At 36.9% G+C, this 24621-nt stretch overlaps 3 protein-coding genes across 12 annotated transcripts; all 3 read left to right on the forward strand.

The window, feature by feature from the left end:
- Positions 1-9284: 9284 nt before the first annotated feature.
- LOC113707050 (uncharacterized) lies at positions 9285-11391 on the forward strand. Of its 2 annotated transcripts, none has more exons than XM_072064117.1 (4): positions 9285-9687; positions 10065-10324; positions 10524-10706; positions 10874-11391. In XM_072064117.1, the coding sequence occupies exons 1-4, from the start codon at positions 9321-9323 to the stop codon at positions 11189-11191; spliced, it is 1128 nt and encodes a 375-aa protein (XP_071920218.1). In that variant the 5' UTR covers positions 9285-9320; the 3' UTR covers positions 11192-11391. The 2 variants fall into 2 exon arrangements, with proteins under 2 accessions (XP_071920218.1, XP_071920219.1); XM_072064118.1 differs by having other exon boundaries at positions 10527-10706.
- Positions 11392-11546: 155 nt separating this feature from the next.
- Positions 11547-14339, forward strand: LOC113707051 (uncharacterized). Its single transcript, XM_027229206.2, has one exon. It carries the CDS (start codon positions 11825-11827, stop codon positions 13496-13498), a length of 1674 nt encoding a protein of 557 aa, XP_027085007.1. The 5' UTR covers positions 11547-11824; the 3' UTR covers positions 13499-14339.
- A 4347-nt stretch (positions 14340-18686) lies between these two features.
- On the forward strand, positions 18687-24548 carry LOC113705411 (nuclear transcription factor Y subunit A-3-like). 9 transcript variants are annotated; one of them, XM_072063940.1, is made up of 7 exons: positions 18694-19086; positions 19503-19557; positions 20113-20229; positions 21136-21248; positions 22343-22414; positions 23495-23665; positions 23752-24548. In XM_072063940.1, the coding sequence occupies exons 3-7, from the start codon at positions 20175-20177 to the stop codon at positions 24127-24129; spliced, it is 789 nt and encodes a 262-aa protein (XP_071920041.1). In that variant the 5' UTR covers positions 18694-19086; positions 19503-19557; positions 20113-20174; the 3' UTR covers positions 24130-24548. The 9 variants fall into 9 exon arrangements, with proteins under 9 accessions (XP_027083063.1, XP_071920037.1, XP_071920041.1 ...); XM_027227262.2 differs by lacking the exon at positions 19503-19557 and having other exon boundaries at positions 18687-19086; positions 19856-20229; XM_072063936.1 differs by lacking the exon at positions 19503-19557 and having other exon boundaries at positions 18691-19086; positions 19856-20202.
- Positions 24549-24621: the final 73 nt, after the last annotated feature.

The following is a 24621-nucleotide window of genomic DNA, read 5'->3' on the forward strand; positions in this document are numbered from 1 at the left end:
CCTGGCCTTGCTAATGCCACTTCAGACTTCAAAGTCTAGTCAACCGGTCAAAGGGCTATGTCAAACTACACGATGTCGTTTGTGTTGTTTTACAGATATCAAAAAATAAATAAATAGAGAAGAGTGCGGTATATTTTTTTAAGGAGCAAAAGACCAATTTAGTCCCTAAACAATTTTCTAAAACCAAAATAGTCTCTAAACTTTAGAGTGAATCAATTTATTAGCCTCTCCACTATTTTTACAAGGTTGAAATGGTCCTTGAACTTTATTATAAGTCAATTTAGTCCCTAAACTATTTTACTTAAGCTGAAACAGTACCTCACCTATATTTATGTGGGCAATTCAATCCTTATTTGGCTGATCCACCTAATTTATCAATTTTTTGCACCAATAATTAAGGGCAAAAGAGGAAATCTAGCCATAACCCTTTCTAAAACCATGGAACAAATTGATATTTGTTGAGAAATTGATAATGAAATTGAATTTTATGGAAAGCAAAAAAAAAAAAAAAAATTTCTTCCAACTTAGCACATTTTTTTCTTTTTCTTTTTTGCATAATCTTGTTATGTTATTTTCCCCTATTTTCCATTTAATGGATTGATTTGGATCCCTATGAAATTTTTTTTAGGCATCTGCTCTAATTTTTTCACCTTAAGAAGCTTTAATTTGTCTTTTTGCTCTCTATATGATTGAATTTCATTGTCCATTTTCTCACATATATATGTTTTTCTATTGTTTTAATAAGGGCAATGATTGAATATTCTATTTTGCCCTTAATTGTTAGTGTAAAAAGTTAGTAAATTGGTGGATCAGCCATGTAAACATAGGTGAAGGACTATTTTGACTTAAGCAAAACAATTGAAGGACTAAATTGGCTCATAATAAAGTTTAAAGACTATTTTGGTTTTGTAAAAATAGTTAAGGGACTAAATTAGGTCGTAATCAAGTTTAGGGACTATGTTGACTTTAGTAAAATAGTTTAGGGACTAAATTAGTTAGTGGTTTGCTCTATTTTTAAGTGTGCAACTATACTTGTGTTTGTGTTTAGTGCAAATCCAAGTTTTTCTCTTTTATATAATGGGATAATTTCAGACACCTCCCTTGAGATTTTTAATAATTTTACTGAAATCTCTCAAGATTTTAAAAAGTATGCATACATTCCTTATCCACTTAAAATGATAATACTAGATATAAAATTTTAATAAGACTCTCTTAAAAAAAACCTACTATTTCTTTTTGGTATGTGAACTATAATCTTTGAGAATTGGTGCAAGAAGTGTCCATCTAACTATAATTTGCTTTATTGTTAACTGTTTCTATTAAATTGTTTAACTTTCTTTTCTTCAGAAATGAGGTTTGATTTTGAGTAGCAAACATCTATATTTTGGTAGTTCATTTATCATGGTACAAAATTTTGTAAAAAATTAGTAAGTTATTTAACAATATTTTTATTGATATTAAGGAATTACTATTGTGTACTTCATTCCATGAGTACCAGAGTTGTTGACCTTGGTCGATCAATCCTTGGTTTTGATGATTAACAAACCAAAATGTAGATTTGGGCTAATGTTTTTATGTGAGTAATTTGTTAGAATAGATTCTTGTGGCATAAAAGAAGAAGCAAAAACAGGGCACTCATGTCGGACGCTATCGGACGTCCGAAAGGATGAAGAACATCAAGAAGGAAACTCTGTCGGACGCTCGTGAGGAAGCATCGGATGTCCGGAAGGATCGGACGCACGCCTCGGACGCACATCGATCGCATCGGACGTCCGAGAAATTTCGCAAAGATTTGATGACTCTCTGCCTACGTTCGGACGCAGGGTTCGGACGTCCGACAGGTGGTTCGGACGTCCGACAGGCCAACGGCTAGTTTTGACAGCATTTAATATTTGACCGTTGGAGAGTCTTTTGGAGCCATTTCTCACCTTCTATAAAAACCCCAAAGCACAAGAAGACTAGAGACTTTTGCCAACACAAAATGCAAGCTTACAAGTGAGATTTTTGAGTAGAAAGATTCTTTGTTGGTTGTATAAGGGGTTGGGAAAGTTGGGTTGTGAGGTTGCTCAAGTGAAGGTTATTCTCTAAGAGGAGTAAAACCTTGGTGAAGGTGAACCTATCACTTGAAGTGGTAAAACCTTGGTGAAGGTTGCCTCATTTGTGTAAAATAGTTCTTAATTGGGTGAGTGATCTTTCAAGTGTAGGTTGTTGAGGGTTAACTAGAATAGTTGTAAAACTCCTTGGCTCAACCAAAGTGTGTTTGGGGTGAGGAAGGAGTGAACCTTCACTTGTACATCTTGGTTAGCATCGCCATCAATTGAAGAGGCTATTGGATTGATATTTGGTTTGCATTTCTTATCTTTTCTCTTTAATTAAGTTTTCTTTATTGTGCTTATATTTGATATATCTTTGTGCATCATTGTGAAATTGTTTGTACTCATTGGGTTGCACCGGGCAATTACAATTGGTATCAGAGTTTGGTCTCTTTTGATCAAGCTTAACCGCTTAGAGTAAAGATTATGGCAACCATAAAAGTTTCTTTTTTAGAAGGGCAATCTATTGATAGACCACATATGTTTAATGGTTCTCATTTTAGCATGTGGAAACAAAGAATGATGATTTTCTTACAATCCGTTTATATTGAATTATGGTATGTGGTAGAAGATGGTCCTTATGAAGCTAGAATAGTTGACTCCACCACCAATTTGAGTAGATTAAAGACTAGACAAGAATTGAATGAAAAAGACAAGAGATACCTTTCTTTGAATGCCAAGGCCATGTGTATATTGTACAATGCATTAGATGTAAATGAATTTAGTAGGATTAAAGGTTGTAAATCAGCTAAAGATATTTGGGATAAATTGTGTGTATTTCATGAAGGTAATCAAGATATTAAAGAACAAAAGAAATCTTTACTTGTTTCTCAATATGAATTTTTCAAAATGCATCCTCTTGAAAATGTTGATAAGATGTGTAGTAGATTTTGTGACATTATTGAAGATCTTAAATTGCTTGGAAAAGAATATTCTTTGGGTGAGAAAAATAGAAAGATTTTGAATGCCTTGCCAAAAGAATGGGAAAACAAAATAAATGCTATAGAAGAGGCAAAGGATTTAAATTCTATGTCCATTGAATCTCTTGTGGATACCCTAACCTCTTATGAATTAAAGCTGGAATTCAAAGTGCAAGAGGAAGAAAATGCAAGAATGTATAAGATAGGCATAGCTTTTAAAGCATCTCAAGTGGGGGATAACCCATCCTTCATGGGTAATGAAATCATGGAAGTGGACAATGATATAACTCCTCACATCAAAAGTTTCAAGAAGATCTTCAACAAGAGATGTTCAAGAGGAGATTGCAAAATTACATGGGATGAATGCAATTCAAAAAGAGAAAAAGAAGAGTTGGCCCAAATGGCACTAATGGCTGTTGGAGAAGATGAGGTAAGTTCTTATCACTCTTCTTGTGATGAAGATAATGAAGATGATGATGTGAAAACTCTTATGATTAAAATGCATAAAAGTTTGAAAAAATCTTATGTTAAAAATAAAGATTTGAAAACAAAAATAAATGATTTGTTGGAAGAAAACTCCAAACTTTTTCAAGAAAACAAATGTTTGAGAATGGAAAATGATGATTTAAAAAATCAAAAAGGTGTTTTTGATTGCAAAAATAATTTGAAAAGGAAGTTGGAAGAGAAAACAAAGTTTTATGAAAAAATGTTGGAGGAACAAAATTTGTTAAAGAAAAGAATTAATGACTTGAACGAGTTTCTCCAAAATGAAAAACAAAAGTTTTCTCAAACAAAAGAAAGCAAATCTTTTCAAGGCACAAATAAGTTTGCTAAGAAAATTAGTTGCATTAAATCCACTTATGTGCAAAATACTTCTATCATGTGTCACTTTTGTTGCCAATTTGGACACATGCAAAATGATTGCTATGTAAAGAAAAATATGAGAAAAGGTATGAAATCCATGTGGATTGTTAGATCATGTTGTAATAACTCCCAAGGACCCTATTATGGTCTTGACTTGAAAAATAAAGGGGGAGTTTGCTTTTTGATTGATGCCAAAAGGGGGAGTAGGATTTATTGAAATTTCTTTGTATGTTGGCACTTTCTAAGGGGGAGCTTTATTTGAACTTATTTGATAAAAGAAATCTTCATTTTGTTTGTCATCATCAAAAAGGGGGAGATTGTTGACCTTGGTCGATCAATCCTTGGTTTTGATGATTAACAAACCAAAATGTAGATTTGGGCTAATGTTTTTATGTGAGTAATTTGTTAGAATAGATTCTTGTGGCATAAAAGAAGAAGCAAAAACAGGGCACTCATGTCGGACGCTATCGGACGTCCGAAAGGATGAAGAACATCAAGAAGGAAACTCTGTCGGACGCTCGTGAGGAAGCATCGGATGTCCGGAAGGATCGGACGCACGCCTCGGACGCACATCGATCGCATCGGACGTCCGAGAAATTTCGCAAAGATTTGATGACTCTCTGCCTACGTTCGGACGCAGGGTTCGGACGTCCGACAGGTGGTTCGGACGTCCGACAGGCCAACGGCTAGTTTTGACAGCATTTAATATTTGACCGTTGGAGAGTCTTTTGGAGCCATTTCTCACCTTCTATAAAAACCCCAAAGCACAAGAAGACTAGAGACTTTTGCCAACACAAAATGCAAGCTTACAAGTGAGATTTTTGAGTAGAAAGATTCTTTGTTGGTTGTATAAGGGGTTGGGAAAGTTGGGTTGTGAGGTTGCTCAAGTGAAGGTTATTCTCTAAGAGGAGTAAAACCTTGGTGAAGGTGAACCTATCACTTGAAGTGGTAAAACCTTGGTGAAGGTTGCCTCATTTGTGTAAAATAGTTCTTAATTGGGTGAGTGATCTTTCAAGTGTAGGTTGTTGAGGGTTAACTAGAATAGTTGTAAAACTCCTTGGCTCAACCAAAGTGTGTTTGGGGTGAGGAAGGAGTGAACCTTCACTTGTACATCTTGGTTAGCATCGCCATCAATTGAAGAGGCTATTAGATTGATATTTGGTTTGCATTTCTTATCTTTTCTCTTTAATTAAGTTTTCTTTATTGTGCTTATATTTGATATATCTTTGTGCATCATTGTGAAATTGTTTGTACTCATTGGGTTGCACCGGGCATTACAAGAGTAAATGAATGACAATGATTTTTTCTTATAGTAGCATCATTTGTGAAGCCATTTTATGTTATATGTTTTTGTTCTAGGCACAATCGAGAAAAATTCACTAGAGAAATTTGTAATTGAAGTAAATTGCAAGGATGCTTCTAAACTATATTCATTGGCAATTCATCCTCAGATAAATTTACACACAATGGCTGCATTAAGTGTTGAAATTTGTATGAAATTATTATGGTCAAAGATAATTTTAAATTATGAATTATTATGCAGTTATGTCAATAATTTCTTATATCTTTGTGTTATTTTCTATTCTTATTTTCTTTTCGTCCTTGCACTAACTTCTTGTTCTACTTAGTGATTTTCGCAAATTGAGTAGATTACAATTCTTTAATACATAAGTTAGTTTCTTCCGTTATTTCTCATATTTCTTGCATTTTTTTCACCTTCTTCTTAACTAGACATTACAAATTCACTAATCACCTCTTCAATACTTTTTTTCATAACACAGGGCATCTATTCTCGTGTATGAAACGGGCCTTTAAAAATCAAACCAAACGTCATCTTCCTCAACGGTAAAATCTGATATTGTTATAAGAATGTAGGTAAGTTTTTGGGTATATAAGGTAGCGTTTATAATTGATACAATGGTCTGTATCAGAAACTTTTAGGTAAAAGACGAACATTAAAACAAAGATAATCGTTTATTTAATGGTGATTTGGATGTTGATGAGTAGGTAATAGTTGTAGGAAATAAAGATAAATGAAATAGAAACCGTGAATCATTTTTTTCTTTACATTTTTGTTGTGAATTATAACTCAAGGGCATTATAGAAATTTTGGGAAAAAAAATATAACCTTTTCTGTCTAGAATGTTACTTAAATAGTGAAAATAGGGGAGGGAAGTGTATTTTTAGAATTTGAGGGTAGCTTTCTGCAATGGTTAAAAACCTCAGGGAGGTATGTTCAATTAACCCATTTAAAAATCAAACCAATCGTCGTCATCCTCTCAACGGTACTCAACCGCCTGTACTGCAACTCCCGCTTCTCTCCATCTTTAAAACCAGAACAAATTTCAGACACAAGATTTTTCTGCGCTTTGTTTTCCTTCTTGTTGCGGCGCTTGGTCTCCACCAAGCGTCGCCAACAAATAATCATCATGGAGAAAAAAGAAATGGAAAATAAGCACTGTTCCATTGTTCCCTACCATGACCCGACCGATGATCCATCCAGTGCAGACCAAATCCTAATGTTTAACAATGAAACTCCTTGTCTGGGATTAGCCGAATTTCCTGAAATTGCAGAGCCCAGTTCTCGCCATCCTATGTCATTCCCTCAATTTCAACCTCAGGGAGTTGGTATCGATAACATATTGGATCCTAATGATCCCCTCTCTGATCCATTCATATGGGAGGTGATTAACAGTGAGTCCACTGGAGGCAATGCAGCAGCAGGGAACTGTGAGGCGGGTTCTTCCGGAATTCATGGAGAAAGGATTATTGGCCAAGGAAATAACTCGAGCGATTTTAGTGGTGCCATGCCTCCCCAAACTAGTTCTGGTTTTGGGAATCCAATACAACTGTCAGTTTGGCCTGTTCCTCCCTCTCCGTATAACTGTTCTTGCTGTCATATACTTAGGGAAATTATTCACATTAATGGTGAGCTTCTGCCAAATCCTGCCACTGTTCCTTCTTTTTTCGTTGGGCCAGTTGTAGTTTTATCGGAGTTTTAATGGAGGATAGTTCGATTTACGTTTATCACATTGGTTTTTTTTTATAGGTACACAAGTATCAAATTTTGAGATTCATGGACGACTGGGAGTTATCTGTCATGGAGTTCTTGATACATATGAAATGGACTGGTCTACTCGAAACCATCAGTATCGGATGTTCGAGTAAGTGATATGAAACTTATCCAGCAATTTTTCACTTTTCTGCCTTGCTTATAGTGTAGTCCTTTTCATATTCAACTAACTAACTTATTTGCTCTTTATATCTGATCCTTCAGCTTTTGCAAGGAAAGCATAGACAGTGTGAAAAATTTCTTAGTTCAGTATTGCCAAGAACGCAAGCGGGAAGGCTACACTATGATACAAGATCCACTATCAGTTTTCTATGAGGCCTTGTGTGTTGGATTTAATGAGAAACAGAGCCATGATGACCTTTTTCTCCAACCATCTTCAGTGTTCTCAGGTTATTTAACTTCTCCTTTTGCTTGATAGACTTTAAGAAACCTGCCAGGATGATTAAGAGCTACCCCATGAATTGGTCCAATATACCGTCTATAGAGCTGCATGAGACTATGTTGTGTCCACTGATGAACTTTTTCTAATAGGCGGTTCTCAAACGGATATTGGTCAGATGAAACAACAAGACATTGCAAGTCTACAAAAGCCAGAGAACTATGGATCAAGACTTGCTAGGAATGACAGGCAAGAAATTCTTACCCAAGACAAGGGAGAAGAGGGCGGTAGACAACTTTCTAAGAGCTCACTTGCCGCACAGGTTAGTTGCACTCGTCTTGGACATCTGTAGCACATTCCTGACTATAGTGTTATGCGAATTAATTGTAGAATATGGCTTTATCCCTCAATCTTTCTTCTGATTAATTTGTCATTTGTGCTGCTGAGTAGAGCAGAGGGAAAGGACAGGCAAGATGAAATTGAAAGATTTCTCAGATTTTTTCCATCTTCCCATAACTGTTGCAGCTAGAAAATTGAAAGTCTGCCCTACTGTGATCAAGAAGAAATGCAGGCAGGGTGGATTGTCAAGGTGGCCATACAGAAAGGTCTCTGTCCACGATCTTGTGTGTGCCTACTTACATGCACTCATTTGCGTGTGTGTGTGTTTGTTTGTTATGCTGCTCCATTCTTGTGGTTATTTTCACTTTCGTACCTTCCTCTTCATATCTACCTCATTTTGTCTCCCTTCTCTTCTTCTTGTCACACATCAATTACATAATTCACCTGTCTGTTTGTGTGTGTGTGTCATTGTTTCAGATAAAAGGCATCAAGAGAAAAATATCAATGAAACAACAGAGTTTAACCGCTGCTACTGCTGAAGAAAGAGCTCAAGTTTTGGCAGAAATACAGGTGCTTGAACAAAAGCTGGAAAACATTTTTGCAGAACTCAGTACGTGAAAGGTGAAAGTCACCAATGTAATAAAACTCCTACAGTTTTTCGGGAAATTTTGGGCTCGATAATTAGAGATCTAAGAAGAGCCTTCTGTTTTCCATTTGAAAAAGAAAATCCAAATGTGCATAATAGAGTTGGATTCGTACGTTAATTCTGTAATGAGTATGTCTCATAAAAAATATGTAACGAGTATGTATCAATGGCACCTCGCTAGCTGGGTAAATGGATGATCAAATTGTAGATAGATGTTCTCGATATGCCTTAAAAGGTACAACAATTTTGTACCTTGCAGTATATATATTTCATAAGGATGTTATATTGCTTTTGCAACAAGTCAGAGAGTCTTCTATCTGAATCCTGAGGAGCATCTGCTATCTGTGGTGTGTATCCATATATCAGTTAATGACTCAGATGATTATTTATCTGAAAGGTGTGAGGCTGCTTCTTCTTCTTCTTCTTCTTTTTTCCAATCACAATGAGATGAAGGCATTGATGAATAAAAATAAACGGGGAGTGCTTGCAGGATAGTAGGAGCACAAAGTTTCGATTCATGTTCCGAATGTCCTCCTTTGTTGGAGCAATCTCTTAAATCAAGGTCAGTTTGCCGTATAATATTGTTTACTAAGCTTAGTAACAAGAAACCTGAAAGCTCTGTCTTAGGTCAATCAATGTCATTCTCCCATAAAATAATGGTTGCTAAGCTTAATAACAAGAAATGTGAAAGCCAGCTAATAAGTAGAAAGCAAAAACATTGTTAATATCTAATGGTAGGGATGACACAGCATTTAAAGGAAATCTTTTAAGATTTTAAACTTCAGATGCCATAGTGCCGACTATGATGCCAAATGTATGTAGCATCAAACCAAGATCATTTTACGATAAACCTAAACGTTGAGTACTATAAATTCACTTTGATTTGTCCGTATTATGCTTAATCTTTGGCATCTCAGAGTTACTACATATTTGGAAGAGTATAGTATAAATTTGTCGGACTCTTTGAAGAAGAGCTAACACTGCTCAATTTTAAGGCCGAAGTAAAATGGGCAGTGATCAGAGAGTGGTTTGTGTGAAGAAAGTGAAGCAAAAAGCGGCAGAAGAATGGGACGAGAGCATGCCATTGCCTGGAGACATTATAGAAGGCATAGCGGAAGGTGCTGCTGCTAACACATTCATACCAGCCAAGGCAAGGTCAGAACTTAGTTCACAACTTGGAAGCTTTAGTCGACAGACTGAAGTGATTTGGTTGAAGGTGAGGAGAGGGGATAGCGTACTCAAGCTCCAAGCATGTGTGGTGAAAAAGGGATGTTCAAAGTTGCAAAGGAGGTTTACCATTAGAGCAGCCTCTGATGAGAGGCATGTTGTGGGTTTAGCAGATTTAACTTATGAACAATGTACTGCACTCCAAGGTACGTGATATTTTCTCTCTAGAAGCCAATTGTACAGTTAACTTTCTCAGATAATCAAATGATGCATAGATCAGAAAACTTCAGCTACAGTTCCCATCTGATTCTGAAAAGTTTATCGTAGCTAATGACATGTCTGTTCTGATGCTGGTCCTATCTAGAACCACTTTCCAATAGGTAAAGGATGATTAGGTCACCACCTAGGTTCAGCTTCTTGCCTTCTCCTACCCCTTTTGCAGGGCCAAACTACAATATCCATATAGGTTGGCTACAGTAGGGCACGTTATGCATTTCATGTATGATTGTAGCCCCCAAATGACTAGCATTTTGTATGAAGTGAAATTTAAGAAACTATGCAGTAACATGTCAACTTGATACAGAAATGAGTAGGAAGATTGTGACTATGGACTCCAGGGGATTCAATAAAGAAGCGATAAAGTATGACTGGAAAATGAAAGTTGGGACCTATATTCCGGATGAGGGGTCTACAGTTGTTAGTTCCGTTCTTTTCATGCCTCTGGAGAAAGAGCACAACATTGAAGCCACCACAACGAGAACCATGGCCTGGTTTTCTGCAGCTGTTTCTTCAGGGGCTCCGCTTGTGTTTGTTAACATTCAAACAGAGCAAATTACCAACTCGGTATTGTTCTTGACTACTCACATCCTTAATTTAGCAGCTTGCGTCACCCAATTCACTCTTCCACGAGAACGTATAAAATTACCCACATGCCTCATCCTTCTAATTAATACTAATGCACTTGTTGCTTTAAGCTTCGAATTCCCCAAAGGAACTTTGGAACTAATCCGAACCCTCTATATTTTCTGTTTTCCTTTCAAAGAAGAGAAGTAACATCCCGGCAAAAGAGAGTGCAAGGATCAGGCAACAGAAATACACTACAGATGTCCAAAGATTGCAAGGTATCAGATTATGGTTTCTCCCAGGCGTTGCAGAGGTGTCATTCAAGTTGGCACCTGAAAAAGGAGAAACCAGATTCGGAATGAACATCAGCAGAATTGATGAGGTGACAGAAAAATCATCCCTTACAGTTGATAAATATCAGCAGTCTTCTGTCAGGAACAAAACCAGGGATTAGACAAAAGTCCTTGACAGACCTACAATGAACTACTTTGACAAAATTTTCATTTCTTAATTAAGCTGCTAATTTACTCCTGCTGTTGTTCATTCCAGGGTTTCATCTATGTCCATTCTGTAACAAAAGAAACAGCCGCTGAACGTGCTGGTCTAGGGGACTTACTTGAGCAAGCAAACAAAACTGGTCATCTGGTCGTGATCTCGCGGTTAGAAGGAAGGAGCCTCATGCCTTCAACAGTCAGCTCTGACGGTCTAATACATTGTGGTGACAATGCTGAAATTAAGGAAACACTCACTTCAGCAATTGAAGAATTGGATAGCATCCGGATTCATATCATGTCCTGGCCCAATAACATGATTCACCAGGCTCCACAACCACTTGATGTTTCTACTCTTAGGCCTCCACAGTGCTAATATTACACCAAGTCAGCACTTCTCACTCAGTCTGGACAAACAATGGATTGTACTTGACCAAAAAATTCTCAGGAAGATGCAAGTTTTCTGATTAATGCTTGCCAGTTGCCAGCACAAAATATGCAACTTATACCGAAAGTTAGCTTTTCAGATCATGTTGATATTCGTAATGATTCATTAATTGAACAGATATTCATCTACAGGAATCCAAACGAGGAATTATGTTGAGCTAAGAAACGATTGCAACTTTGCCAGCTTAAATTATTAAGCACCTAAACATTGACAAAACTATCCGTCTTTCAATTGTATAATGCAAACCTGGAGCCTTATGTTTGTTCATCTGGATATGAGATTACTTGAATGAAAGAGTCAACTATAAAAATTCCCATGAAACAAGCACCTTCTTGTTACAATACAAAATTAGTAGTACGGAAGGCAACATATAAACAAGAATTTAAGGTTTTCTACTGGAATTTGGAAAGTACTACTATATATTTGATCATTTTGAGGGCCTAGCAGCAATTAAACGTCCTAATTTCCTGGCCTGAGAAACTCAGGCGAGGAGCCAATTTCTCAAGCGCTAAACGGCAACCGGGCTGCTGCCGATGCCAGAGAAGAGCTGAGCCGCTAGTAATGGCCACAGTCGCCAATTCTCACCTCTCAAAACGCCTGTCACCGCTAGTCCCTGAATCACGTTGGCTGGTCAACACCTTAACCTCAATCCTCCAGAAAACGGTAAACCCAGAGACGGAGCTCCCCGATATTCTCAACCAATTCTCACCCCATTTGACGCCCAAATTAGTCATCCAAGTTATTAACAACCAAACAAGCCCTAACCATTCTCTTTACTTCTTCAACTGGGCTGCTAACTTAAACCCCAACGCCAGTAATTACTTCCACACACACCATTGCTACATTGCCATTGCTGATAAGCTAATATCCCATAGATTATTTTCTTTGGCAACTAGATTACTTGAATCCCACGACAGATATTCTGATTTTATGGTGGGGAAATTTATCAAAGCTCATGGGGATTTAGGCCATTTAAATTGGGCTGTTAAGCTTTTTCATCATGTAAAAGAGAGAGAATTTGGGGACTGCTTGTTTTCGTATAATGCAGTCTTAGGCGTTTTGGTTAAGGCTAAGAGGGTTAACTTGGCCTGGGGATTCTTCGGGATGATGATTAAAGAGGCTGTTGTAAAGCCTGATGTTTCAACATATACAACAATGATTAGGGGGTTTTGTCAAATAGGCATGATTGAGCATGCCGAGAAGGTGTTTGATGAAATGTCCCGAATGGGGTGTGAGAGAAATTTGTTTACTTACAATACTATTGTTCATGGGTTCTGTAAGAAAGGTCTAATGGAAAATGCTCGAAGCATTGTAGATAAAATGGTTGAGAGTAGGGTTTATTTGCCTGATATGGTTACTTTTACCACATTGATTGATGGGTTTTGTAGGATTGGGAATACAGACGAGGCCATGAGGTGGTTTGATGAGATGGGGAAGAGGAATATCAAGCCTAATGTGTCAACCTATAATGCTCTGATCAATGGATTGTGTTTGAATGGAATGGTCGACGAGGCCAAGAAGATGCAGACTAGGATGAGACTTAGTGGAGTGAAGGATAATGTAACTACTCATACGAGTTTGCTGAAGGGATATTGTTCTGCAGGGCGATCGAATGAGGCCATTCAACATTTCAGGGAGATGGTTGGTTCTGGTTTGGAGCTTGATCAGAAATCATATGCAGTTATTGTAAATGAGCATTGCAAGTTGAAAATGCCAGATAAGGCTATTGCTCTGTTAAGGGAAATGAGGGTGAAAGGCATTAGTCCACCTATGTATGGTTATAATGCTGTACTTAGGAGTCTTGTAGAGCTGGGTGAGCTTGATAAAGCCGTATTTCTTTTGAAACAGATGCCACAGATGGGTTGCCATCCAAATTTTTTATCATATAGTGCAGTGATTTGTGGCCTGGTAAGGGCTACGGGAAGGATGCAAGATGTATGGATGCTAGTTAACAACATGCTTCAGGATGGTAATAGGCTCGACACCACTTTATACAATTGCTTAATTTGGGGATTTTGCGAGGATGGAAATGTGGAAATGGCTATGAACTTTTTCTTGAAAATGATTGATGAGAGATATTTGATTAATCTTGAATGCTTTGAAGTGTTTGTCAAGAAACTGGTCGCTGAAGGAAAGTTATTTGAGATTGAAAAGCTTTTTGAGCAGATGAGAAAATGCTGCCCAATGAAGGAGATCCACAGTTATCAAAAGGTTCTAGACGAGGTTTTAAGGTGAAAAAGAAGCCAAGTGATGAAGTTATCGAGTCTGTCAATTCTTTGCTGCAATGTAGTGTGAAGAATTGTTGGAACAAGGGTACTCATACGAGACTCATTTCTTCCTTCAAGCTCCCACTTGGAATGTGGTTGTAAAATAATCTATAGAACACCCTTCCTACCAAGGTTTCAAATTGGCAAATTTCTCATTTACTCAGTATGAGCTGTGACCTGTTACCACACTCGGTACATAACTAGAAAGCAAGAGCCTTATTCTTGTAATTATATTCCATTAGACATTTCCTTTTGAATATCTTCAGTTGCGGTATGTGGAAAGAATTTCAAAGTACAACGAGAAGATCTTTGAGGGCCTCTACCCACAAGCATGCTGCTGCCCAGAATTATAATGGCTCCTCACCCAAGTGTTTCTGAACCAGATGCAGCCGAAAGCCTGGATCGCAGAAGTTCTTGCCTAGTAGTTTTGAGCAAGACTTGTACTCTAATCTGTCTTATGCCCAATCTATCTGCTATACACAAGCCAAAATGCTTTTCTGCACTTCATGGAGACCTCCACGGAGATCAAGGAGCTCTTTGCGCTGCTGGTTTCGCAACAACCTCATCAATCTTGGGTACAATTAAGAAAATGCTGACACTGATTGAGGGTATTTCACCATCCTTCACGAGTTGTTTATCTGGTGCTGCGTTTCCAAGTGTTTTCAATCTGCATAGAGTGGCAATTTTCAAGCTCTGTTCTAAATTTGCCTGGCCTGTAACTTTTGACTGAAGTCATTGATTATCCTTGTGATATTGCCTGGGCTTTCCTAAATAATTTCTGACTGAAAGATGACAGACTACCTTCAACAGATCCCATATTTTTTGATTAATTTTCTACAATTTCTTGGCGACTGGCATAAGCGATAATTGAGCATGTCAAACTTTGATGGATTACCTAGCCTTCCCCTGAATAATTCTGGAGTCTAGCTAATACTACTGGTTCATCATGCCCTGGCTGGATTGACCAACAGTTGGATCATTGTTCGTTATCATTACCTAAAAAGTTGATGTTCTATTTGCAAATCTTTTATCCACACGACAACAAAGAAGTTGGAGCTATATGATGTTTCCTAGATTGAGGAAACCCAGCCAGAATTGTTGCTATTGTATGATTCCCAGGAAAATAAAACAAAAATCATACTTGGTGGTGTGCACAAAACAAAGCTTAGTAAACATCCATTCCATGGGGCCTAACTGGGTTGAGGAGAAAATCTTCATAAAACTTTGATTTTGTGATTGTCCTTGGATGATTCCAAACAAATTGACTGCAAATACCTAAATGAATTTGTCGCCAAGAAAACGTCGTCCACCTATGATTGAAACCTTAAATGGGTAAAGAATTCTTGAGATTGGAAGGTCTCAACCACTAAGGCTTTTCTCCAATTAAAATAGATTATCCTTTGCGTCAGTGATGTGTACTTCGATTATTAGTTTTATGTGGATTCGATCCGGCGGATACCAGTAGAGCACAACAATAATATTAGCTATGTCAAAAATGAATCTTGTTCACCTGGGCACTTTGGCAGGTTTGATAAGATCATGTTTGGACTGTGGACTGCTTTTGTCATTTGCTGCATTAGTTTTATCAAAGTTGTACCATTAACTTAAACTAATGCAGAAATGACCTGTTTAAGCTTAGTTCCATTGTGCTTCTCAACCAAGAGGCATTAGCCTCAAAAGCCAAGTCTAAAAGGCTACAGAAACAAAGAAAAGGAGGATAGATATATATATATATATTGAATAACTTGTTAGACTTAATCCTTGTTTGAATAGCGAGTTTTTGCAGAAATGTTCTTTCTGACACATTTTTTAATTACTTTTTTTTTATTTCACACCTGTTACATCGTTATTTTTTTATGTATATAAAATTTTTAAAAACTTGCAATCCAGACGGGGTTTTAATTATTTTCCTTTTTTTCAGGGAATAACGGTCCAACTTGAGTGAGAATTTTTGAACCAAATTAATGAATCCATTTTGAAATGTTGAATCCAAAAATCACAATTCACCAAACTGAATGCAATGCAATGAGAGCGGAAAAAAAAAAAAAATCGAATGAGCTTCTTCTATTTGGCTTGGCATCATCATTCTGGCCCCTTAGTCCAAGCACAAAATTATTGTTCCCAAATCATTTTGTAACTGAACTTTTTTGTAAAACCCGACGAAGCATTGTTACCCTGCAAACTCAACACTTTTGTCTCCTTCTTGTAGTCCAACAATGCATCCTTTTGTCCATTCAAAAAAAGATCATATTTCCATGTAAAAAGACCCTTTCCTATGTTGGCCCCCCGGGAGATAATAGTAGTGGGTATTTATTTAAACTTCCTTTGGAGTAAATACTGCTATGAAGATTGGGACGTGTAGGGGTGGATTGGTGGTCCTGGCGTGGACCTATTTGATGTTTAACCCCTTTAAGATACTACTAAACTGGGAGCAAGTGATGTAACTGGCGCACTTCAGACCTTTTGTAACACAAGGGGCACTTTTTCCCTTTTACCAGAAATGAGTTATCTTCTTCTTTTCTTCTTTTTTTTTTTTTTGGGTGAAAATTCAATTGGTAACATTACCAGAAATGAGTGCATGAAGGCCGATTTTATGGACCAAGGGCAGAAGCAGTCAACTGTGAAATCATTCGGATCGATTTTGTGTATTTTGCATAAGATGTAACTCAGTTTACACATAATATGACTCATTTTGCACGACATATAACTATAGAACAAAATTTTATGAATTTTACATATAATGTGCAAAACAATGTACAAGATGAACGGTTGCTTGCCCCATTTGTCGATTTTTTTTTTTTTTGGATCAAATTTTAGCTATCAACGTTCTGGAACGGTTGCTTGCCCCCATTTCCCGATTTTAAGTCAACTCCAAATCCCTCCTTCCAAGTATGTGCCAAAATCATTTGTCCCCTTCTCATCATGTTTTAGTTTTAGTTACATCAAAGTACTCATTTTTGCTAATCATCATGTTTTAGTCACATCAAAGTACTCATTTTTGTCCATTATACTCCAATGTTGCCCACAACACTCTAAAATTGTTTTTCGACCAAATATCTACAATCCATTTTTGCATCATGCCGAAATATAAGTAACCCTCTATTCTCAAATATCTCCCACCCCACCAAGCCTTAAATGGATTTGAAGAGCCACATATTGTGGCAACTGCCTCCCACCCCCCCAAACCTTAAAAGTTTGATTGTGGCCAGCAGCCAAAAGACTGGTGGTTTTTTATTTTTATTTATCAGAGGTAGTTTTTATTTTTATTTTTATTTTTATTAGAGGGGGCCTTTTCAAATAGAAGCACAAAGGGTATGGGGATAAGGATCCTGCGGTTAAAGGTTGGGTTTAGCAATTATTTTGGGAGGTGTAAGAAGAAAAACAATTAGTTTGCAAAAAAGAGTTAGAAAGATGGATTTGAATATATATTAAAAAAAGAGAGTCAAGATTGTTTGTGTAAATTGCAAAAGTAGCTTATTAAATAGGGCATAAATGACATTTTAATTGGATGTATCGCAAATGACGTTAATTTTGAGAAAGATTAAATGTTTATAAGGTGGACTAATGTAATTGGTACACAAGGGAATATTTTAGAGTAAACTTCACATTATTTCTATCACGTCTCCTTCTTTTTTATGTTTCGCTATTTTATGATGCACAATATTATATAGGGATAATTTCAGAAACCTCCCCTGAAGTTTCGAACAATCTCACTCGCCTCCCCTGAGGTTTGCAAAATATCAACTACTTCCCCTAAAACTAAGTAGGTAGTGCCAAATCTAACCCAATTCAAATGGACAAACAATATAAAATATGTACTAGGAGAGAGAAAAAAAAGCTTCATTCCACCTCTGCCTTTGAGATTGCCATTAGTGACTTAATTTATGCTAAATAGTACACTGCCATATAACAATAATGGAATTTTCAAGAGGTGTATTTGAAACTGATGGGAAAGGCAAGGTTACTATTACATTTTGGAAGCTAGAAGCCAATGGCTCTTTGTGCAACAGCTTCTAACATTAAATAAAACTGCAAAATATGATAATACATCTTGTTGAGTGGTTGCTGAGCAAAAGTAAAACAAAAAAAAAAAAGGTTATAAATTGAACCAACTATATTTCTTACCAAAGTAATCGATCACTGATCACTGTAGCTCTTATTGTCACATCATTCATCAAAAGGAAACTTTTTTTTTTGGTGCTCTTTCCCTAAACCGAAATTAGCAATTAATTTTGCATCCAAAATTTAATTAAGTGAGTTAATCTTATGTATTACTGGCTTAACTAATTCTGTCAAAATAAATTTGGAATATATGACAAGTTATGAGGGTATTTCTATCAATTCACCACCCTTGATGTCACAATTAGGGCCCAATAATCTAATGCGGGAGGTAACCGATATTTTGCAAATCTCAGGGGAGGTGAGTGGGATTATCAGAAACCTTAGGGGAGTTTTCTGAAATTATCCCTATTATATATAATGAGATACTTAATCCAAAATTTACAAGATAAATCAACATTAATAAAACTTTATTCAGTTAAAGAAGAAGAATACAAGTGCCAAATTGGCACTAGTTTGGGGAAAAGTCTTCCCCTTTGTTCTTCTTTTTTTTTTTTGCAAGGAAAGAAAAAAAAAATACAATGGATACTTCTATTTTTGCTTCAAAACAAAATTCTTATTGAATGATAGCTTTACCATTTGCTAGATAAGGATAGGATTAATTTAAAAAAAGATTAATTTTACTTTGCGCCCTTTAATTATATTCAAATTCTTTTCTGGTCCTTAAATATTAAAAACGGGACACTTTAGATCCCCAAAAATATATAATCTGTTCCATATTAGTATTCAAAGTATAAAATTTATCCCGCTCAATTATAAAATCTACTTCACTTCCGTCAATAATTTTCTTGGAATGGAACAAATTTTATATTTTATGTTCTATAGTGTTTCATTTTAAAAGTTAAGGACCAAAATAGAAATTTAAATATAATTAAAGAGCGCAAAGCGAAGATTAACCTTTTTGGAAATGATGAATTTGTCATTTCAAGAAATATTTGATGTAACCTTTTTGCCAAAAGTGATGTGGCATTATCCATAACCTTTCTTCGTGGGTAAGTACGGGTAGGCATGTCCTCCCATGCTGTGGGGTGGTTCTTTAGCTTTAGCCAATCTAGAAGCGCCCATTTGGGAAAATGTAAAGGTATTTCTCTAAAAAAATACTCCCCAGTTAAAGCAAACAAGGTAGTGGTGATGGTGGTGGCTGTGGTGGAGGTGGAAATAGGATGGTTTTGTGAGTGGTATTTGATTGTTTGTATCTTGTGATGGAGTAACTAATGAGAGCTTGTCGCTTCCATGCTTAAAGCCAAAGGGCTTTATTCATTTAGTATTTCCTTTTCCTTTTATTTTTGATGTGAAAGGAGCAATAGTTAGTAGCTTTCGGGAGGGAGGCAGGGAGCAGAAATATAGACTTTGTTAGCATCAAATCCAAAGAACTATTAACCAAACAAGAAGGTTCTTTGTCAGTCTGGGAAACTTCACTCTTCCAGCGTTGCACAGGTGTCTCTCGTATTCCCTCCAAATGACCTTTCTTTCTTTCTTCTTGTGTCTATCTTTCATTTCGTTGGAATCGTATAGTTACTATGTCTTTGTATCTCAGGATTGCCAATTGTTCCTGATTTGAACTTGAACAGTTAGCTACCATTGGTCCTTGAAGATGTGTTGAAAAAAAAATTTTCTTTTTTCTTTTTTGGGTTTTTTCGTCTTGTCTCCTTTATACTCATACGCAGTCTGGAAATTCAACAACTTTTGATATTTCTGGAACACGCATCTTTTGTTTGAGTGACGTGCCTTCAATTCAATGACTTTGAAAATTGGCCGGCTTTAGTAAATATTGAAAACCATCCTGGGATTAATGATTTACTGTTCTAAACTGTTGATGTTCTAAGTTGAAGAGAATATTTGTTTTGTGTCAGATAGTTGGCCTTGAAAGAAGAGGGTAAATAAAGGCATCCTTTTAAGTTTTAACAGGTGAAGTTATTTGCGCAATTGATTGTAGTTGCTTTGCTTGTTGCTTTCCGATATCAGTGCACTCGGTAATTTTTATACTAAACATCTCGAGAATAGTTTTACCTTTCCTAGTTTAGCAGCTCCAATCTTGTTGGCCCATGTGGCCATAAATACACACAGACAATTCTTGGTATGTTCTAAAAGGAAGTAAGATCATCTTTACTGCTAATTCTTTGCTCCTTAGCATGATTGTTAGCATGTCAAGTTTTTACAAAATGTCATTGACATGCATTGGATTTGTTGTTGTTAACTGAGCCAGGAACACATCAACTGCAGTTGCAGTGTTCACTGTCCTACAATAGGGATTTAGACGTAACAGAAGAGAGGTTGTAAAGAGCTACTGAGTATTAAGGATGCAAAGCTCTTGCAACAAAGATGGCCAATCATTGGCACCTTTTCTTATTACTTGCTCTTCTCTATGGAACTCTACTGAACAATCAAAGTTTTCTCCTTCCAAGAGTGTTATTACTGGACCAGAATCATCTAACAACGAATTTTTCCATGTGAAGCAATCAGACTTGCTATTTCAAGAACTGGATTCCTTATCAACTCTGTCAACCTGTCAGTCTCAATACGTTATGGCTGATGCTGCAAGAAACAGCCCTTGTATGCATACCATCGGATCACAGTGTGGTCATACTTGCTATTCCTTGTCATATTCTCTGATATTTGTTTTTTCAAAATGAAACCTTGTAAATTAATAAACTCTTATGATTAGACAAATAATTAGAGTTTACTGCACCAAACTAAAAGTTATGCACAAATTGAGAAATGGTTCAAAATTTTTAATTACCTTACAAAGAGTAGATAGAAGTTGAAGTTCCAATACATTTGAATGACATGTGAAATTGGGACATCACAATGGACTTAAATTTTGTATTTGTGTTTGACTGGCAGACTGAATAACCTACGGTCTTGCATAATTTCAATTCTGGTGCAATTGTAGGGGAAACAGTAACAATTTCTTTTAGTATCACGTGAAGTAATCTACCACTTCATTTGATACATATAAGGTTTCTTGACTGTTAATCTGGATTCTTTTCTTCCTTAGTGTTACTATTTGTTGCTAAGGTGGTAACTAGCTTCAAAATGTTGAAAATAAGCGGACAAGGTGAAGATTTTTTTTTTGGGTCAAAAGTTATTCTTTTATATAAACCATAATCTTTGAAAATATGCAGACGAGGCAAAGATGTTTCTCAATTGTAATTGGAATCACTTTGTGCATGGTCTAAATCAACATTTTTGTGGCCTTTAGGAAGGCTTTGTGTACATTGCATGTTTGTGTTTTCACTTTCTAAATCAGTGAGGTCACTCATCCACTTACATTTCTGCATGCTCTGTTCTATATACTCAAAAAACATACCTGATACTTAGTGATCCAACATATATACAATAATTTCTTTGGAAACCTAAACTCGGATGTATTTCATCCACTTTACCAACATGAGCTCGAAAATGTTTCCTCCACCTTCAGAGTACTAGCTTGTTTTTGTCTCAGCCTTTGTCAACTTATATTAATGGAAATTTTCTCTTTCTCAGCTGGTGATGAAACTCATGGAAGGCGTGCAGAGCAGTACCAGAGATCACCTCTTTTGTGTGTCAGTGCAGATTTTACTGTTAGCCAAGTACAGTTGGATTATAACAAGTCATTGGTGAGTCCATCTCCATTCTTTCCTCAGTGCAATGCTTGGGACTGCTGGCTTGGTAGAAAAATGTTAACTCTGATTAGACATGTTTTGATACCGGAGATCCAGAGACCTTCAATTTTGCCTTCTAATACATGGCATGGCATAAAATTGATACCTTGGCATATCTTTAATGATTTTAGTCTTAGCACCTACATCTTGCATCTCTTATGAGAAAGACAAACTTGGGATGGTTTTTTTTTTTTTTTTGGGAGGGGGGGGGGAGGTGGAGGAAGGGGTAGAAGAGCCATTTATAGATGCATAGATGACCATTTCCATCATAAGTCATTAGCGGAAGCTCCTCACTTCTTCCATGTAGATAAGATAATCTTATTCTAGATCTACCTATGCAAGAGCAGCCACACTTTATCAACGCTTTAAGTATATTAACTAAGGAGTCACTGAAAAAAGTAGGATTATTTACCCATGCACAGATTGAGTAGCTTGGTCATGACTAATCTACAATCCACAGTATAGGTGCGTGACTTAGTCATGGCATGTTGAAAACACTGTGTATATGCACATTGTAATGCACCAATAACAGTGACAATACCTATAATGGAATGCCAACAACTGTGGAAGTTGGGGTGAAGACAAACCAGCATACTTAATTCTCAAATTTGGCTCAGCTCTAGAAGAGTTTGTCTAAGACTGGTCTGTTAATTAATCTCCTATGTGGAAGGAAACTGATCAAAAGTCTCTCCCATATCAAAGGAAGACAGTCCAGTGCCAGTTCTACATCCAAGTTATGAAATTAGTTTATTCTAGTCTTTTTTATTATTATAGATATTCATTTAATCCTGGAAGCAACAAAGTAATCTAATCATTACATAGTTAAATCTATAAAAGGCTAATGCAGAAAACCAGAAGTTGAAGGCTTCTGTTTGCCTCTGATTGACCACTCCATGCTTCAAATATTGGTGATATATTAACAACTCAAATGGAGACTAGAGACATGCTTAAGCTCCACACAATCTGAATTAGGAAGAATGGGCATGTGGTTATTGCATAAATCCAATGAAAAACGGAACACAGGAATTTATGGTCTTTTGTGCTTTCAGGCTTGCATACCCTTCCCCAGCAGTGAATCCTACTTTGGCGGGCTTGTAGCTGCTTATGGGCCAAATGCTCTTGTAAGTCCTTCATTCATCAGTTGTAATAACAAACATCTTAATTCTACATATTTTTGGGAGTATTGATGTTTGTTATTAGAAAAATGAGGAGTCAATGAAGTAAGTTGATTTTTTGTTTGACATGGAACTTAGCAGAAAATAGAGAAGGCAAAAGGTTGTGGGATACAAGGACAAAAACAATTTCAAAGTGAATCTATTGTCTAACAGTTGGCGTATAATGCAGTTTGTAGTAAGCTTAGGTTCTCAATCGTTCATGAAGCAAGATGGTAAATAGGACTCATGCAGAGCACTCTCCAGCTTAAGAATGCCAATTGGTTTTGATGTAATCATAATTTACGTTTTCTGCATAATCTGAAGAGAATCCAGCTATTTACTACAGTTTGTGTTGTGGATGTGCATAATACATCATGCACTTCATAATTCATCATGCCTCTTCTTTCTCTTCTCTATTCTGGAGTATCTTAGGTACTTCTTATGTGATGGGATTGATAATTTGCATTTTAATATTTTTGTTGCTGTAGGATTCCTGAGTTGGAATTTAATGGGAGTTCTAAATTGGTTGTTATTTGTTTTGTGTGAAAATAGACCATGTTTTCTGAATGATATGTTTGCTCTTTCACTCTAGCTGGGCTTGTTACTGAATGCTGGAAAAGGATCTATTATCCAGATAAAAAGAAAAATTAATTAAAAAAAACAATGATAAAAAAATTTGCAAGATGCTGAATGAAGGTTTTTGTTATTTACTTGTGGATGGAATGTGTGTCTTCTATCCGTAAGAAGATGCTTCTGAATCTTCTGAATGGGAGATTAAGAAGAATCCCATTGGCAGGCGAAGGTTGGGAATTAGCAGCGTCATCTAGTGGTACAAGTACCTGTGTTCTTTTGAGAGCCTGTGATAAGCTAAATCCATGAACTTTACCATGGCTTTTGGCTGTAGTTGCATTTAACTATGAATTTGTCATTTTTTTACTTTAGAAGGTCTTCTTTGAGCTGAAACACGCTTCATCAAATTTAATGAGATGCATTGGTCTTTTCAGCAATCAATGTAGCTTATTAAAATGCTTGCTGCAATATGACCAGGTATGTCCTCCTATGGTGGGGATGCTGCATGCAAGAGTTCCACTTCCTCCTCTTCAATGTGCAGAGGGCATGCCTGTCTTGGTCAATGCTAAGCAATATCGTGCAATCCTCAGACGAAGACGAATCCGTGCAAAGCTCGAGGCTCAGAACAAAATGCTCAAGTTCCGAAAGGTACTTGTAGCTTAAAGCCATCACTTTGTGCCTCAACTAATAAGTTCGGTTTTCATCCTTGAAAGTGTTAATTTTGTTTTTTGCAGCCGTACCTTCATGAATCTCGACATAAACATGCGGTAAGGAGACCTCGGGGTTCTGGAGGGCGCTTTTTGAATATGAAGGATATAAAGCCATCCAAGCTTTCATCTCCAAGCTATACTGAGGATACTCCTCTTAAAATGCTTGCTGGAGATATATCTGGCTCGGAAGCTCGGCTCTCAGAAAGTTGTAGTTGGGCAGCTTCCACCCCATCTGGCTCTGATGTCACAAGCATATTCAATGGTGATGACATCTTCCAACACCCAGAGAATCAGGTGTCAGCCTCTTCTTTCCACATGGGCATGCGTGTCGGAAAAGATTCAACACATTTAGAAGCTGGCAACCTGCTTTTCTTATCCATTGATGGACGTGCTCGAAATTGACTGCATGTTTAATTGCAGCTCTGGTGGGCAACTCGCAATGAATATTTGGCAGGACATCCTTGGCTATTTCACTACTCTTTGTTCCAGACTTGGAATAAAAGAGGGGACTTCCTCGTAGGATATGTCCCATTCAGGCATTCGATGGTTCCATGATTATGGTTTCCAGATAAAGAAGAAACGCATAGCTGGGCCAATGTTGTGTGCTTTTAATTTTAGTGTCAATAAAAGGTAATGATCCTTAACTACTGCTCAGACAAGGAATGGTTGTGCTTTCAATTCCTTTTGTCTGATGTCTTTCAGAGTCTATGTTTTTCTTGCATTTGGTTTTGTATGGCTGTGTTTGGCCATCGTTGGTGATTATGTCTTGCACTAGCAAAGATGTACTAATAAAAACTTTGATTACCTTGTGTAGTTCGTAATTGCCTGCCTAAAGTTCTTACTGCGTCTCCCCCCGCCCCTTAAAATTCTTTTTTGATACAAATAGGAGCAGGA

The sequence above is a fragment of the Coffea arabica genome, chromosome 8c, assembly GCF_036785885.1.
Source record: "Coffea arabica cultivar ET-39 chromosome 8c, Coffea Arabica ET-39 HiFi, whole genome shotgun sequence".
In the NCBI taxonomy this organism is placed as follows: domain Eukaryota; kingdom Viridiplantae; phylum Streptophyta; class Magnoliopsida; order Gentianales; family Rubiaceae; genus Coffea; species Coffea arabica.